The 17,737-nt window shown below is 36.2% G+C and overlaps 2 protein-coding genes across 8 annotated transcripts in view; both read right to left on the minus strand.

Moving 5' to 3' along the window:
- Nucleotides 1-17,737, minus strand: part of LOC131769281 (uncharacterized) — a 126,423-nt gene that overhangs the window by 47,691 nt on the left and 60,995 nt on the right. The window lies entirely within an intron of this gene.
- Nucleotides 1-17,737, minus strand: part of LOC131769277 (uncharacterized) — a 79,001-nt gene that overhangs the window by 7,677 nt on the left and 53,587 nt on the right. For 4 of the 6 annotated variants that reach the window (XM_066173156.1, XM_066173154.1, XM_066173153.1 and 1 more), the window contains 5 exons: nucleotides 12,826-12,846; nucleotides 9,230-9,259; nucleotides 8,192-8,215; nucleotides 4,195-4,215; nucleotides 1,916-1,936 (listed from right to left, as the gene is read on the minus strand). In XM_066173156.1, coding sequence (XP_066029253.1) covers nucleotides 1,916-1,936; nucleotides 4,195-4,215; nucleotides 8,192-8,215; nucleotides 9,230-9,259; nucleotides 12,826-12,846 — 117 coding nt within the window. Of the gene's footprint in view, nucleotides 1-1,915; nucleotides 1,937-4,194; nucleotides 4,216-8,191; nucleotides 8,216-9,229; nucleotides 9,260-12,825; nucleotides 12,847-17,737 lie in introns of those variants that run through there. The other 2 variants (XM_066173155.1, XM_066173158.1) reach the window with 1 other exon arrangement.

A 17,737-nucleotide genomic window follows, 5' to 3' on the forward strand; every position in this document is an offset into this window, starting at 1 on the left:
TAAAGAGTGCATAATTATTTCCAAGCATTGACCCCCGCAAGACTAACTTACCTGAAAAACAAAAATATTTCCTAACTCCAAGTGTGTTTTGTATACATAAATAAAAGTTAACAAAAACAAATACAAGGGATATTAATTGCAGAAAATGCCTGATAAAGCAGCGTTGTTGTCGCTGTTACTATTCCTTATAAGGTTGCTTGTTCACGAATTTTCTTTATCTTCTGAAATCATAGTCTAAAGTGCAAGCGAAATGCGAGCCTCGAATACCAAAACAAGAAAAAAAAAATGCAAAACAAACAAATTGCTGTTAACAGGCTAGTATTTGTTACTCGTTTCTTTGTATTTTTCTTTTGCATTTTCCTCGCTTGAGGCTCACTTGAAATTCACTTTACTCAGTGAAAAAGGTACAAGGTAAAATATCAGGTAGCAGCATCATATTGTTCCTTGAGCTTCTACACACTGGAGATGAAAAGCTCGCGCAAATAAAATTTGGGAGACAACTGAAATACATCAATGTTCTGAACGGCTAACCGTGAAAAAAGTCAAAATGATTCACGTACTCCCTGCCGAAAAAAACCCCTATAAACCACACCGTTTTTTTCTGGGAAAACTAAAACATTCCGGTAATCCCAATGACAGGAAAAGGAAAAAAAATAACATGGAAAATAATAGTCAATTCAGCATAGCCACCTTCTTTACTCCTCAAATTCCGAGGTCTTTGATTGTTAGGTTTGATGTTTCTCTGGAAATTTTCTGCTTCTGCATGTTTTGCGTGTTCCAAGTAAATTCAACATGCGTGAAGTTAAAGTTCACATCGGTTACTTAAAATAATTTTCAAACAAATTTTTGCTGAATTAGGACATCAAATAATTTTTGACAGATAAAACATTAGCAGTTCTACTCAACTGCTACTGAGAAAAAATTGTTACAATAGAGCGCTTGTCAATAACACACGTAAATCAAATTCGGAACTTCTTTGCACAGGTTTTAAGTTTCTTTAAAACCAGCCATTGAACGCTTTGGCGCCTACCTGATTATTTACGCAAAAAAAAAAAAAACCTGCAGTTGCTGTTAAAAGCGAAGAAGACCGTCTTCTTGTGGTTACTAGTTAGCCAAAACAGGAGCAAGTGAGCTTTTGTGACTTTTAGTGAAGCAATCGACGGCTGAACGATTGTTTGAGATCTGACATGAAACACGAGCCGTGGGAACAGTTAGAGTTTATTGGCTAACTGATTTAATTCAATTACCTTATGTAAACATTATTAGTAGAAGGCGTCAGTAATAATGCACACTTCTGTAGACGAGAATAATAAAATAATCCTGATGTTTTTCAGATAAATAAAACTAGTGGAATTCACTGCGGCATATCTGTTATTTCACTCAGGAAAAAGAGAGGAAATCTTTGATCACCAAAACATGTTCTCTGTGCTTTGAGGCAGGAGACTGAGAGGTTTATATATAATCATTTGCATCCCACCGCGGAAGGAGCTATGAAATGTTGTTATGGTAAACTGACTGGGAAATAGACTGAGACCGAGAACTGGTAACTTTTCTCCGTTGATATCCTTTCAAAAGCTAAACTTCTAAAAGCTAACATCACAACATGGTTTTTAACCTCGCTTAAACTTAATTCGCCACTACATGAATGAAAGCACGTTTGTCTCTTTGCGTTATCTGTACCGTGTTTTCTTGTTGATGTTATTTTGTTATTGTCTGGTAAAAATTATAATAAGATGCTTAAATAAGTAAAATCAAATGAAAAGTGTTAAAAGAAAATCAAGGAAATGAGGGTAAATGTCCTACTGAGTATATTATCTCTACTCAAAACAAACATATTCACCCACTGTGTAATGTATAGTGTAAATATTGAAACACTGTAAGATGGAAATTATTACAACGATCATACAAAACTTACCTCGGTGGAGCTTATAAAACTCTAAAATGGAAAGAAAATTAGAGTTATTAGAAACTTATAGTTCTCGTTTTCAAGAAAATCATCTTATTTTGTCGAAGAAAATCTTGAAAAAACAATTTCCATTGTTGGTATTGAGTTGCTCCAAGTAATATTACAGAAAAAATATATATATACATACATATATATATATATATATATATATATATATATATATATATATATATATATATTTATTTATCACATAAACTGCGGTGTTATACAAGGATTTCCGGCCCTGAGAAAAGCTGTAACAACACACGTATCGTATTTTTTCACATGTGTTGATATACCCAATCAGCTGCCGATACGTCACTCGCCTTTTGGCACCACTCGGTTGATGAATGAAAGGCAAAGCCTTCACGATTCTTAATGCAAGTTGCTTGTCGGAGCTTCCTCGAATTATGACGGCTAAAACACTAAAAAATCCGTATTGTTGACAGACAGTGAGGTTCAAACCCTTGAGAGGGGGGAAAACCAATACACTAAAAGAAAAACCGAAAGTTACCCATTCAGTTGCTTTGGTGTTAGCATTTCTCTCGGCTGAGGATGAAAATCAAAAACTCAAAGATTTGTCGCTGGCCGATTATGGCTGTTTACCTGAAAGAATTCTTTTGTTGGTAAGGACAAAGTCAATAAATGAGAATTTGATAAATTGAAAATGACAACCGGTGTTGTTTTTGTAATCGTGATTCAACGCATTTTTCCATCCTAAGAGTTAGCGCCAACGCACTTTACGATCATTGTTCGGGGATTGTCGATCATTTATTTTCATTCAGTAATGAAGTCGGCTTTTCTTCTCAGTAAAAGGGCTATTGTGTTCATATGATAAACAAAATAATACATAGTTGTTTGTAGATATGGAATTTCTCTTCTCGTGTTCAACTCGATATCTATCACACTCGAAGAGAAATTCCATATCTACGCGCGCCCATGTATTATTCTCTCTCTATATAAACATATCCATATTCACGCTTTAAAAGGTTAAAATTACCGCGGCGCGAGTTAACTCTGCTAAACGCGCCTCGTTTGCAGTCGCTGAGATATTGTCTCAGTGCCTAATGTATACCTAAGCTTCGGAATAACCGAATTTTTCCTAGTCAGGAAAAAAGGTAACTCTCGCATTTTGAAGTTCGTAGTAAAATATACATACTTCTTACAGGAGAATGTATACTATAATTTTGATTTACCATGGTCCTACCGAAAACTTCTATAAAAAAAAAAATTGCGAAATTTCATTTCACTTTTAAAACAGCGAGCTCTGAGGAAAGCACAATGGCATGAAGGGAACCGTGATAACTTCTCAATACCCAACTTTTATGCCAATTGAAAGTAATGGAAAGATGAAGCGTATAACGGTCATGCGTAAAAGTCACTTTTACTTAAGTTATAAACCATAACTACTATCGGTTTACCGGCGCAATAAACCACGTGGGAAATGTTAGAAGAACACGAGAAAAGTTTCTATAATTAAGTTCGAATATAACGCGCGCTATCATTGGTCGAAGGAGCGTGCTCTATGAGAGTATAGAGCATAAAGCTGAACTGAAGCTGTCTCGCCATCTGCCAAATTGTACTATGCTCGGCCTTTTACGGGACTCCTCTCTAGCTTTACTTCGTTGATTGAGAGTGAAATTTCGGAACAAGCAAGCCGGCAAGTGGCAACAGAAGAACCAAAGAAAGGTTTGTAAACATGACAGGCACCGTAATTTACGTTATTAGAACGTGAGTAGAGACAAAACCTCAAAGAGAAAACGAAATGGACAGTCCGAGTTTTAAAGGTTTACACGCTCGGTTACATTGCAAACTTACGTACGGGAATCAAAGAATCAAACACAGCTAACACTGTTGTAGCATATAAAGAATCGTGTTCAAAAACAAAACAGAAATGATGACTTTCAGCGCTTCTTTTGTTAAATAAACCACAAGCCGTAGACAAAAGTACACAAATAGGGAGTTGTTGTACAAATTGACCAACGTAATGTTATCTATCTAAATAAAACCTTTCCTACTTTTGTTTGTCATTTAGTGCAAAGCTTGTAAGTCTGTGTGATAATGAAAATTTCAATAATCCACTGCCACAGCTAGTTACCTTCCCTCTTTTTCTCCCTCGGTGAAAATAAGACAAAACTGACTAAAAAGTTTATATGGACTGTGTACCATGATGTCGGCCTTCGTGTGCTACCTGGAAGACTTTGTGCCGATAATGAAGATTTTTATGATTTATTAGCACAGATAATTACCTTCCCATCTCTTCCCAAGGTCTGAAAAGAAAAGAAAAGTGGAATTATGATAGGGTGTGAAAATGCATCCAAGACCCCGTTAGTTTTATGAGAACACCACCACACAAGAGCGCTGATTTGTCGCGTAGAAGCTTATTGAACGAATGTAAACCATGTTTAAAAGGGAAGACATCGCGTACAATGCCTGGACATTATTAATTATTCATCAGTACTGAAGTGGGAGATTTGAATGCACTCGCGCCTTGAAAAGCCCATAATTAGAGAAGAAAGGGCCGAAACTAGCTCAGCAGCGTTCATAAAATTCGGTTTTTCAATTGCAAGAGGCAAAAATTGAGAAACCCAAGAGCGGGTTTTTGAAGAGGAAGGGTTAATCCTTAATTTAAGCTTAAAAAGGGGAAGTTTCGGAATTAATAGGCAGCAAAGTCACCAGAGTCAAGTTATCCAATCAAACTTTGTGACAGTATATGAATAATAATAAGGTTATGCATAAGGACCTTTAATGTCGTTATTATTGGCAAAAAAAAAAAAAAAGCCTGGACCCGCATCTTCAATTTTTTCCCGGTCTTCCAAATCTCTTTAGAAACTTTGAAATATGCAGGATCTGCTTAAATTCCATCCGTACTTTCTTCAAATTTGTCGGAAAGCTCTCCTTTAAAAGATCTCTTTAGACTAGTTTTTCCTATTCGCTCTTGTCCAACCAAGATAACTGGAATTCTGTTTACAGTGCCTCTCCATCTTTTAGGCGTTAACCGCCACAGGACCTCGAGCATGAATTTCTAAATGGAATAGAGGCGTCAATTGGACGACATCTTAGCAGCGATTAGTGATAAGCTGTAATTGACGCGACGATGTAGATTCAGTTGTACAGATCGTGCATTTTGACTCAGATGTCTATTTTGAAAATATATTCATATATATACATATACATGTATTAAAATGGATCACATCGACAAATCAGAGAGATAAGGTTGGTAGTTTTTACAACATTATTTGTAACAGTCTAGCTATCAATGTTAGAATAATATGGGAGCGTTCACATTTTCTTCTCTTTTTGAGAATAGTTACACCAAATTGCAATTAGTGAAGAAATCATGAAAGTGAAGAAATCATGAAAAAAGCAAAAAGAATAAAAAATAAACAGGAATTAGATGCAACTGGGCAAGTCTCATTTTTAATGGGGAAACGATAAACTCAAATTGCTGATGTAATCGTTACACATATATGATTGAAAAATTCAAAGGGACAGGAGGCGTTTGCAGATGTTTTGTTTTAAATAGGCAACAAGAGAGGCTTCTTGCGAGCAGTTCATTCTCTGTGGCCATATGCCGAACAGTCGGGTAAGGTATAATAAGACTAGGCAGTCACAAACTGTTCACAGAATTTCCAATGAAAGTCTCAGTAAACTTCTTGAAAGCACAAGATCTTTGTTTTAAATGTCACGCGATCACCAAAGGTCGACCCAAAACTGCATGGGATGTCTTCACAGAAGGAGGTCCAATGCACACAAATAGATTCTATCGGAAAACATATGCCTTCCATCGGAAAACCAGAAGTCTTGATAAAAATGGAATTATACTACCGTAAGTGATAATGATCAAATACACCGGAAGTCGATAAATCGATCATGTGCATGCTTCTATCGGTGTCAATATATTCCAGTGGACACGAATAGAATCCAATCGATTCCTTCGGAGTTATCGATTTTCAGATGGTGAGAGACTTGCCACATGTCAGTGCAAAACGCTGTTTCGAAGAACATGATATGTTCCATGTGATTCACCCTTGAAATGAGTCGTTTTGCTTGGTGGCTTTAAAAACGAGGCATATTTTACTTATGCTGCATTCAATTCGTCTGTGTTAAGAACCGTTTCGCCTAAATGGCCCCAAGAAAGTGGTATAGTTCATGTCATCCGCGCTTGAAAGTGATTGTTCGATGAAGGGCTTTAAGAACGAGGCATATTTCACCTTTTCTGTACTTCATTTTTCGATGTTCAGTGTCTTTTTGCTTTAAGGCTTGAAGAACGAGATTTGAAGTCATCCGTGCTTAAAGTACGAGGTATGTTTTCAAGCGCTGTTTCGATCATAGGCTTCAAAAAGGAAGTATATTTGAAGTCATCCATGCTTGAAATGGGCTGTTTCGCTTCACGGCTTTAAGCATGACAGGACGGAAAAACGCGTGGACTGTAAGTACCTTCCGTTGTCCCATACAAAGCCTTAGAAAACTTTTCTAAGGCTTTGTATGGAACAACGGGAGGTATTTACAGTGCATGCATTATCCGTCCTGTCATGACTGGGCATATTTCACATATACTGCACTTGTCTGAAGTTAGCTTTACCACTAGACTTCCAGTAATTCCAATGGACGCGCATGGACTCATCGGACTCCGATCAACTCGATCGGATTCCATCTAACAAATAGATACCGATGGATACCATCGGACAACATATCTGCCCTCCCTGATGTTCATCTGACTTCCAGTAATGTTTTACTCTAGTAAGTTTTTATTGTCATGACCTCCCGTCATTCTGTTCTGTTCCCTGACTTCTAGTACTATTCGTGTCATGACTTCCGGTTATCTAACTTCCGTTGAAAGATTTCACGAATAGAAATTTGCCCATTCTATCGGAAAACCACGTTTTCCATCGGAATCTATTGGTGTATATTGGACATGCACGGGCAAAGAAGACAAGATACGATGAGTTTAAACCTACGAAACCCAGTTAGTGCCATCGCATATTTCTCAGCAACTTTTTTTCGCGCCTTCAACTTTTTTTCACGACTTCAAATTTTTTTACGACTTCAACTTTTTTTCACGCCTTCAACATTTTTTTCACGACTTCAACTTTATGGCGCGACTTAAACATTCCGGCATGACTTTAATTTTCTGGTGCGACTTTTTCTGGCACGACTTTTTCATGGCACGACCTTTAACTTTAATTTTTCCAACAGAAGACTCAACACAAGTATCAACGCGGCAGGTCACCTATGGTTGATCGCAATGTAGTTACTGTAATACTGTTTGGTAAAAACTTTAATATATAATTGGGCAAAGTTAAATTGGATAAGTTTACTCCATCAAATTATGCTTAGTGTGCTTGTCTTGCACTCGCTTGCTAGAAAATAAATGGGTTTTCAATGGAGGATAAAATATTTGCGTTGACTTAAGTTAGACTGGTTCCCTGTATCGCCAATGTACTGACAAGAAGTAAATACAGACATGGCCAACTCGCTCGTCCACATCTGCATGATTGGCTTATTTTCTTGTTTAAACCTGTTCTTACTGACAAGAATAATCGCTTTGGCTTTGTTTCTTTTTGAACCGTCACAAAACTGCTTTACTTATAGCCTTGTGTGTTAACATAAAAGCAATTCGACTGTTAACGTTCCACCAAAGCCAAATGCCCATAAAATTTGGACAAGATGACATTTAATCTCAACGTAAACATTTGTATACACTGTTGAGTAATAGTCGTTCCGAAAAATTAAAGTCGTGCTGGAAAGTTAAAGTCGTGAAAAAAAGTTGAGGTCGTGAAAAAAAGGTGAAGTCGTATAAAAAAGTTAATAAAACGTGCAGGAAAGTCGAAGTCGTAAAAAAAAGTTGAGGTCGTGAAAAAAAAGTTGATGAAAAATGCGAGATGGCACTAACCGGTCTCAGTAGAAACTCGAGGACAACAGGTATAGCTTGCATAGACATGTAACGAACAGAAATTCACGTCTACATTTGTATGCTTTAGAAAACAGGCAAGTGCAATAATGTAAATACAATAGACTGTGTCATTGTGCTGTATCTTCTTTATACAATAAAAAAACTTTGATTAATTTAACACAATAGAATCTGCCCAAAGAATGTAAAGAGTAAAAGAAAGTGATTGTATTACTGAATATAATACTCTTATAAAACATACACACATATCCAATGTGTAGTGCATAGAGTGAATATTAAAACATTTTCAAAAGTTAATAAGTTTCATTATTATTGGTAACAAATAAAATTACCTTCTCGCATGATCTCCTCCTCCACTAAAATGAAAACAAAATGACGAATAATGATAAGGTTTGCATAGTTTTTACACAGATCACGGTGCATCAAAGGAACGGAGCTTTAGGATGCCTTCCTTTGGGAGGGTCCGGATTAGAATTTGTGATCCAAGATCACACAGATCACGGTGCATGAAAGGAACGGAGTTTTAGACGAGCTCTTGGAGAATTTTAAAAAGTGCGCTATTTTAAGACTTTTGTATGCACGTGGCTGGCTCGTCTAACTGCACGGGCTTTTAGCGCGAAGCACATTTTCTCATGGTTAATTCAAACAATGGAATTAAAACAAAAGCAAGTATTGATTACGATATGTATACTCGTGAACCCTGAATGCCTGCGATCAGTGGCCAATCGATTTAACATTACAAAATCGATTTTATTTCGTGTTTATCGCAGAATTAGTGGAGCGATTACCAACAATCTTTCTAGTCAATATATGAAGTACCTACTTGCTTGAAATTGAGCACCGCTGGGCAAAATGATTAATCAATTTCGGATCTTCGCCCAAGGGAATACGTTGGATCAGTAATCATATGACCAGTCTTTAGATCGCGCAGATCTAAATGAATGTGATCCGATGAATCCTTGTTCAGAGTGGATTTGATAGATCACTGATCTGAAAATGGATTTGCTCGAAAGGAACGCCAAAGATCAGAAATCCAGATCCGGATTCTCCCAAGGAACGCACCCTAAGTGTGTATTATTTACCTGAATAAAAGTTTGCGGTGTATCGTTAGAGGATTTTGGGTTCTTCAAATTCCCACGGAAGAATGTAGGGCACTTGGCATCTGGACGGTATGCACACTATTTGGGGAAGATGTTTGTAGTTTCGTCGAGTAGTCCTCTATAAAAGCTGATCAATCTCTTTTTAAAAGATGACAGCCAGAAGCGATATTTCTCTTCGGGATATTGCTCATAGGGGACCCTTCTTTTATCTTTCTACATAAAACCATCTCTACAGTTTCTACTATCTATTAGCACAGATATTATTATTACCTGACAAGCGGTGGGGCCAACTGACAGGAGCTGAAAAGAAAAAACAAAGGGAATTACGACTGGGTATGAAAATACATCCAAGACTCCGTTGATTTCATGAGAACACCACGACACAAGAGCGCTGAGTTGTCGGCTATGAGCTTTACTGAACGGGTGTAGACCATGTTGAAAAGGGGGGAATTCATAGTCAGCAAAGTCACCAGAGTCAAGTTATCCAATCAAACTTGGTTAGCGCATATAAACCATTATAAGGCTATGCATAAAGACTTTTTATTGTTGTTATTATTGGTAAAAGTGCCATCCACATACAACTCTACCCTAACATTATCAATAGACTAGATTTTACGGAAACGAAAATCCTGATGCATGGATCCCTGCTAATACAAAGCATAACAGCCGATCAGTAGCAAAGCCTACCTACATGGGATAACATCTAATAATCGAAATGATAATGCGGATCGAAATGCACCAATGACAGCGCACCAAAACACACCAATTAGAACAAATCAAAGTGCTGCACATGAATGGTGACAAGTATATATTGCACTCTAAGTAGAGAGAGGAGAACAAAGGAATGTTGTTCGGCTTTTTAGTCTCGTTTTTAAGGAACTTCTCCTTTAGAATCAAATAAAAGAATTTCTATTGTTGTTATAGATTTACTCCAATTTAGTAATTATCCATATACAATATAAATACACTGCTCTTCGAAATAAAAAAAGGAGGAAGAAGGAAATAACGAACATTTTATATTAGTTCTGTGAATTCCGAAGTTGTATGCTCGTAACTCATAATTTAGGTCCAGTTCCAATGTTGAATTTCTCATTTGACGGATCAACTTTTCTATTACGTACATTACAACTACAATAAGATTCATTTCTTTTTATAAAGAATTTGCTGAGAAAGGAGGAATAAGATGAAAAAGCATACATTGTTGATATAGGTTTTGTCCGTTTAAACAAACATCCATATTCCCGATAAAAAGCGAAACATATGGAAATTTCCCTCTTTTCTTAGAAATGAAAACAAAACAGGAAACACCTATGAAGAATAATCTCCGCCTTCTTGAGATTGTGCTGAGAACACTCCGACAAAAGAGTTTTAAAGAAAAGCTCTGTTCTTTTGGCTTTGATGAAGGAGCTAGGCGATGATCATCTTGATCGATATACTTTCTAGAGCGAAATTTAAAACAGCACCACCAAAATATGGTTTTGACCTCGTTTCTACCAATTTGCTACTACATATGAGAAAGCAGATTTGTTTGCCATGTTTTCCACAAACGAACAAATAACCGATTGTACCAAGAGATATTTTTTCATGTATTCTCGCCTTTTCCGTGCTCTAAAAAGAACACTAGAATAATGCATGTGGTAACTTGTCTCAGTCTCTTATTTAAAATTTGCACTGTGATTTGGAAGTAATTAGACCATGTCTCAATATTAAGGTATTGATATCTGTGACAAAAGAAACATACAGCAAAGTCAGCCTTTCTCTTTCAATAGACTGACCTTTTTAAGTCGACAGCAAAATGGCCATGAACCTCTAGATTTTCATTTAAAATGTCTATAAAGGTAATCCACTCAAAAATAATTTCCAATTTTTCTAATAGTGGACGGTCAAAGCAGCATAACTTTCAAAATATAAATACTACCTTCGGAACATTTTCCATCATTGTTCACGCGCAGATAATGGTCAAAAGGGGGCATCAGACCACCTATTACAAGCTATGGCTTTTTCGTTCTGAAGACGTAACCAATAAACAAAACGTAACGCAATGGCTATAACATAGATTACTTCCACTTAAAGACAAATCCTTAGCTTTAGAAATTCTTTACCATGGGCAAGTTTACATCATCAACTTGGTTGATAAAACCAAGTTTACTTGTAATACCAACTGCCCGCTAAGTAGCAGCGCAGATTCTTCAGAAACGTACCCCTTTTCTACTTCGTGTACAGTGTGCAGCAACTACATATAGTTTTTTTCAGACGCTGCAAGGCAAGCGACATAAGGATTGCTATAAGTTAAGATGTAAATCACCTTAGTTCCCTACTGATTTTAATGAAAATATACCCGTAGATAAGAAAACCTGACTGATCACTTATGTTTGAAAGAGTAGGGATTGTGGAAACAGCTTTTGGCTTTTGTTGTGTCTCAAAGAAATGAAGGTCTACTATGAATAAATCATGACACGTCTTGAAATGAAGTGTTGCTAGATACAAAAAAACGCTATATTTTGTCGTGGCGGCGACTAGAATCAAAGTAATGACTACGAATGCTCACCGATATAGCACACCAAAATGTCCAATACGAGTTTTTCCAATAGTAAAAGCTTTCACTTTCAATTCTGTATTTTCCACGCAGAAACTTATCGACAATTGCCTAACAAACCTCTCTCATTTCGCTTCAGAAACTTTGTAAACAACTGCCACTAAATTTGAGGTGCCGTTCCAATTAATATTGGTTGGACTTAACGGTGAACACTTCTTATGAATTGCAGTTACATTGGGGAGAAACTAAGCAAACTAGAACGATGCCAATTTTAATGGCTATGCACAGTCTGATTTAACAGAGGAAGAATGGACTGGTATGATAACTGATGGCTTTCATCAAACGCGAAGCCCGAGTTTATGAAATGGCTGTGGGGTTTGTGCTTAAGTAAACACTGAAACTTCAGATATAAACCCGACGATATTTAATCAACATACGTATAAATTCCGACTACGGAAGACTCCTTTTTTTTTTTTTTTTGACCGCGGGAGCATTCCGAACACTGTTATTGACAGCTGTCGAAAACACTACATCTCTCCCCTTCTTGATTATAAACTTGGATACATGTATACTTAAAAGATTGACTTAAGTAACTTGTCTTTATAAAAACGATAAACTGGGATATGTTACATTGTCGAAAAGTTCAATTCCATGCTTCGAGTGTCTAGGTGTATCGCACAAGTAGATTATAGTCTTTCAGTTTTTCAGGAGGCCGTGTTCACCGTAGGGCGGTAGTGAGGCTTGGAGAACTTGTTGACCTATTTAGTTCCGAATTTTCTCGTGATTGAGTTACTGCTGTCAAATTTTGTTCATCTCGTCAAAATCCCTGATGAGGTCTGTGTGATCAGACCAAACCGGTCGGATAATAAACTAAGTTGGCAAGAGTGCTGCTAACTAGTTTTTATTTTTAAAAAGATTATTAAACAGATTCTTATACCAATTTTTATTTCACTTTTAAGACAGCGAGTTCTGGGGAAAGTATACAATGGCATGAAAGGAACCGCGATAACTTTCAAGCGAAAGAAAATGTTACTATAAAACGTGTATGCCAATTGAAAGAAACGAAAAGATGAAGCATATCAACGGTCACACATAAAGGTCACTATTTACTTAAGCAATAAAACACACTTACTAGCGGTTTGCCGGCGCAACAAACCACGTGAGAAATGTTGGGAGAAAACGAGAAAAGTCGTTAAACCACAAACCGGACAGAAAAGTACACAAATGGAGAGGTCGTTGCATAAATTGACCAACTAAACACCAAGTTATCTTTCTACATAAAACCATCCCTACAGTTTCTACTATCTATTAGTACAGATACGGTAATTACCTGAAATGTTCCTTCGAGGCGCTGAAAAAAAAAAAAGTGGAATTACGACCGGGTATGAAAATACATCCAAGATCTAGATTTTACGAGAACAGCACTGCACAAGAGCGCTGAATTGTCGCGTTTAAGCTCATTGAACGGATGTAAACCATGTTAAAAAGGGAAGGAGTTAATAGTCTGCAAATTCAACAGAGTCAAATTATCCAATCAAACTTGCTGTGCGTATATAAACCATTATAAGGCTATGCATAAAGAGTGTATTTTTGTTATTATTGGTGAAAAAAGCCATCCACATACGACTCTATCCTAACACTATCGATAGACTAGAAATAACGGAAACGAAAATCCTGATGCATGGATCTCTACCAACACAAAGCATAACAGCCGATCAGTAGCAAAGCCTACCTATATGGGGATAACATCTAATAATCGAATTGATAATGATGATTGAAATGTACCAATGACAGCGCACCAAAACATACCAATTAGAACAAATCAAAATGCTGTAACTGAATACATCGAGTATGTATTGCACTATAAGTAGAGAGAAGAGAATAAAGGAAAGTTGTTCGACTTTTAATATTAATAATTTATCAATTTAAAGTGCGTTTTTTAACATGCTTTTAAAACTCGTTCTTAAGAAACTCCTCCTATAGAATCAAATAAAAGAATTTCTATTGTTGTTATAGATTTACTCCAATTTAGTAATTATCCATATACAATATAAATACACTGCTCTTCGAAATAAAAAAAGGAGGAAGAAGGAAATAACGAACATTTTATATTAGTTCTGTGAATTCCGAAGTTGTATGCTCGTAACTCATAATTTAGGTCCAGTTCCAATGTTGAATTTCTCATTTGACGGATCAACTTTTCTATTACGTACATTACAACTACAATAAGATTCATTTCTTTTTATAAAGAATTTGCTGAGAAAGGAGGAATAAGATGAAAAAGCATACATTGTTGATATAGGTTTTGTCCGTTTAAACAAACATCCATATTCCCGATAAAAAGCGAAACATATGGAAATTTCCCTCTTTTCTTAGAAATGAAAACAAAACAGGAAACACCTATGAAGAATAATCTCCGCCTTCTTGAGATTGTGCTGAGAACACTCCGACAAAAGAGTTTTAAAGAAAAGCTCTGTTCTTTTGGCTTTGATGAAGGAGCTAGGCGATGATCATCTTGATCGATATACTTTCTAGAGCGAAATTTAAAACAGCACCACCAAAATATGGTTTTGACCTCGTTTCTACCAATTTGCTACTACATATGAGAAAGCAGATTTGTTTGCCATGTTTTCCACAAACGAACAAATAACCGATTGTACCAAGAGATATTTTTCATGTATTCTCGCCTTTTCCGTGCTCTAAAAAGAACACTAGAATAATGCATGTGGTAACTTGTCTCAGTCTCTTATTTAAAATTTGCACTGTGATTTGGAAGTAATTAGACCATGTCTCAATATTAAGGTATTGATATCTGTGACAAAAGAAACATACAGCAAAGTCAGCCTTTCTCTTTCAATAGACTGACCTTTTTAAGTCGACAGCAAAATGGCCATGAACCTCTAGATTTTCATTTAAAATGTCTATAGAGGTAATCCACTCAAAAATAATTTCCAATTTTTCTAATAGTGGACGGTCAAAGCAGCATAACTTTCAAAATATAAATACTACCTTCGGAACATTTTCCATCATTGTTCATGCGCAGATAATGGTCAAAAGGGGGCATCAGACCACCTATTACAAGCTATGGCTTTTTCGTTCTGAAGACGTAACCAATAAACAAAACGTAACGTAATGGCTGTAACATAGATTACTTCCACTTAAAGACAAATCCTTAGCTTTAGAAATTCTTTACCATGGGCAAGTTTACATCATCAACTTGGTTGATAAAACCAAGTTTTCTTCTGATACCAACTGCCCACTAAGTAGCGGCGCAGATTCTTCAGAAACGTACCCCTTTTCTACTTCGTGTACAGTGTGCAGCAACTACATATAGTTTTTTTCAGACGCTGTAAGGCAAGCGACATAAGGATTGCTATAAGTTAAGATGTAAATCACCTTAGTTCCCTACTGATTTTAATGAAAATATACCCGTAGATAAGAAAACCTGACTGATCACTTATGTTTGAAAGAGTAGGGATTGTGGAAACAGCTTTTGGCTTTTGTTGTGTCTCAAAGAAATGAAGGTCTACTATGAATAAATCATGACACGTCTTGAAATGAAGTGTTGCTAGATAAAAAAAAAACGCTATATTTTGTCGTGGCGGCGACTAGAATCAAAGTAATGACTACGAATGCTCACCGATATAGCACACCAAAATGTCCAATACGAGTTTTTTTCCAATAGTAAAAGCTTTCACTTCCAATTGCCTAACAAACCTCTCTCATTTCGCTTCAGAAACTTTGTAAACAGCTGCCACTAAATTTGAGTTGCCGTTCCAATTAATATTGGTTGGACTTAACGGTGAACACTTCTTATGAATTGCAGTTACATTGGGGAGAAACTAAGCAAACTAGAACGATGCCAATTTTAATGGCTATGCACAGTCTGATTTAACAGAGGAAGAATGGACTGGTATGATAACTGATGGCTTTCATCAAACACGGAGCCCGAGTTTATGAAATGGCTGTGGGGTTCGTGCTTAAGTAAACACTGAAACTTCAGATATAAACCCGACGATATTTAATCAACATACGTATAAATTCCGACTACAGAAGACTCCATTTTTTTTTTTTTTGACCGCGGGACCATTCTGAACACTATCAAAGTTCGTAGGAACAAACGATCGGGCGTTTGTTCAAGTATTGCATTCCTTGGCTAATTTATTTTCAAACATTCTGGTATGTTTTTTTGGGTATCGGAAATACTTATATGAGGCTAAATATAAGCCCTATTGCTATTTTTTGAGCAGCATTTACTTATTCATTTGCCGTTCACTGTTGTCGTATAAAACGCCATTCTCAACGTCACTGTAAATAATGTTATATTGTAAATTTACGAAACTTGCTGGTAAGAAAAAGAAAAAGAAAAAACAGAAATGATAAGCTGTGGTTAAAAAATGATTAATTAACAAACTAATCTATTGATTTAACGGAGACAGCTCGTGCACAAAAAACCAGGCGGAATATATAGATATCGCTACATATCTATTTGCAAGATGTAGAACACGCGTAAAAAGACAGGTATTGAAGATCGACTTTTATAAAGTTCAGAGAGTCGCCTCATCTCTTTCAAATTCCTCGGCGCATATCACAAGTAGGAAAGATGCGTATGAAAGGAAAGATGGGGGGGGGGGCGGCTCACTTGAAACTCACTTTATCTAGTTAAAAAGATACAAGGTAAACAAAACAGTTAGCAGAATCATATTGTTACTTGAGCTGCTACACACTGGGGAAGAAAGGCTCGAGCAAATAAAAATGGGGAAACAGCTGAAACAAATCTATGTTCTGAAAGCCGAAGAGTGAAAAAAGTACAAATAATTCACATACTCCCTGCTGAAAAAAATATAGACTACGAAGGGGATTTTTTTCTGGGAAAACTAAAATATCGCAGTAACACGAAAAATAATAATTTTTTTTCTGAAAAGCGAAGAAAATTACTTATATTTATCTATTCCCGAAAAATACGGTCCATGACAATATGTATTTTTCAGTAAAGATTATCTTAGTGTTACTCCTTTCTCCGAGAAGTCAACCGTCATTTCCTTTCCTTTAATCAAATTTAATGTCCGAAAAAAAGGGAGGAAATAAGGTAAAAGAATAGAATAAAGAATAAAGGAAAGTTGTTCGTCTTTTAAAACTCGTTCTTGAGAAACTTATCTAATAAATTTCCTAATGTTGTTATCGACTTACTCCAATTTAGTAATTATCCACATACACTATAAATACACTGCTCTCCGAAATAAAAACAATTAGAAGAAGAAGAAGGAAATAACGAGCATTTTATATAAGTGCTGTCAATTCCGGAGTTGTATGCTGATAACTTATAGTTCAGGTCCAGTTCCAATGTCGAACTTTCCATTTGACAGATCAACTTTTCTATAACGTACATTACAATCGCGGTAGGATTCATTTCTTTTTCCAAAGAACTTGCTGAGAAAGCAGGAATAAGATGAAAAAGCGTAGATTGTTGATAAATGTTTCATCCGTTTAAACAAACATCCATATTCCCAGTAAAAAAAGAAACATATGGAAATTTCTCTCCTTTCTCGGACGCGAAACAAAATAGAAAAATGAATATAAAGAATAATCTCCGCCTTCTTCAGATTGTGCTGAGAATACTCCGACAAAAGAGTTTTAAAGAAAAGCTCTGTTCCATATAGCATTGCGGAAGGAGCCGTGCGATGTCACTGACAGCTTTTATCGATATCCCTTTTAAAGCGAAACTTTAAAACGGTACCACAAAATACATCAAAGTTTGACCTCGTTTCTACTAATTTCCTAAGAAATGTGAGAAAGCAAATTTGTCTGCCATGTTTCTCCACAACTGAAAAAGTAACCGACTGTACCACATGTTTTTTATCTATTCACGCCTTTTTCGGGCTCTAACAAGAACACTAGAATAATAATGTATGTGGTAACTTGTCTCAGTCTTTTATTTAAAATGCTCACTGCTAGTTGGAAGGAATTAGGAGAAATTAAGGCATTGATATCTCTTACAAAAGAAACGTACAGCAAAGTCAGTCTCTCTCTTTCAATAGCACTTAAAGGCTTCTGGATTCATTAATTTTTTTTTCTTTTTTCTAGCTACTTCCACCCCATGCTCTTCAGAAAAAAAAATGGAGTTCATAAGTTAAACACATGTTTAACATTTATGCTAAGATACATAAATCAGTTTAACACAAAAGAAAATTAGGTGAAAAATTATGAGTTCATAACTTTAACACGAATTTAAATTTCCGGCA

This window comes from Pocillopora verrucosa, chromosome 10 (assembly GCF_036669915.1).
Source record: "Pocillopora verrucosa isolate sample1 chromosome 10, ASM3666991v2, whole genome shotgun sequence".
Lineage (NCBI taxonomy): Eukaryota > Metazoa > Cnidaria > Anthozoa > Scleractinia > Pocilloporidae > Pocillopora > Pocillopora verrucosa.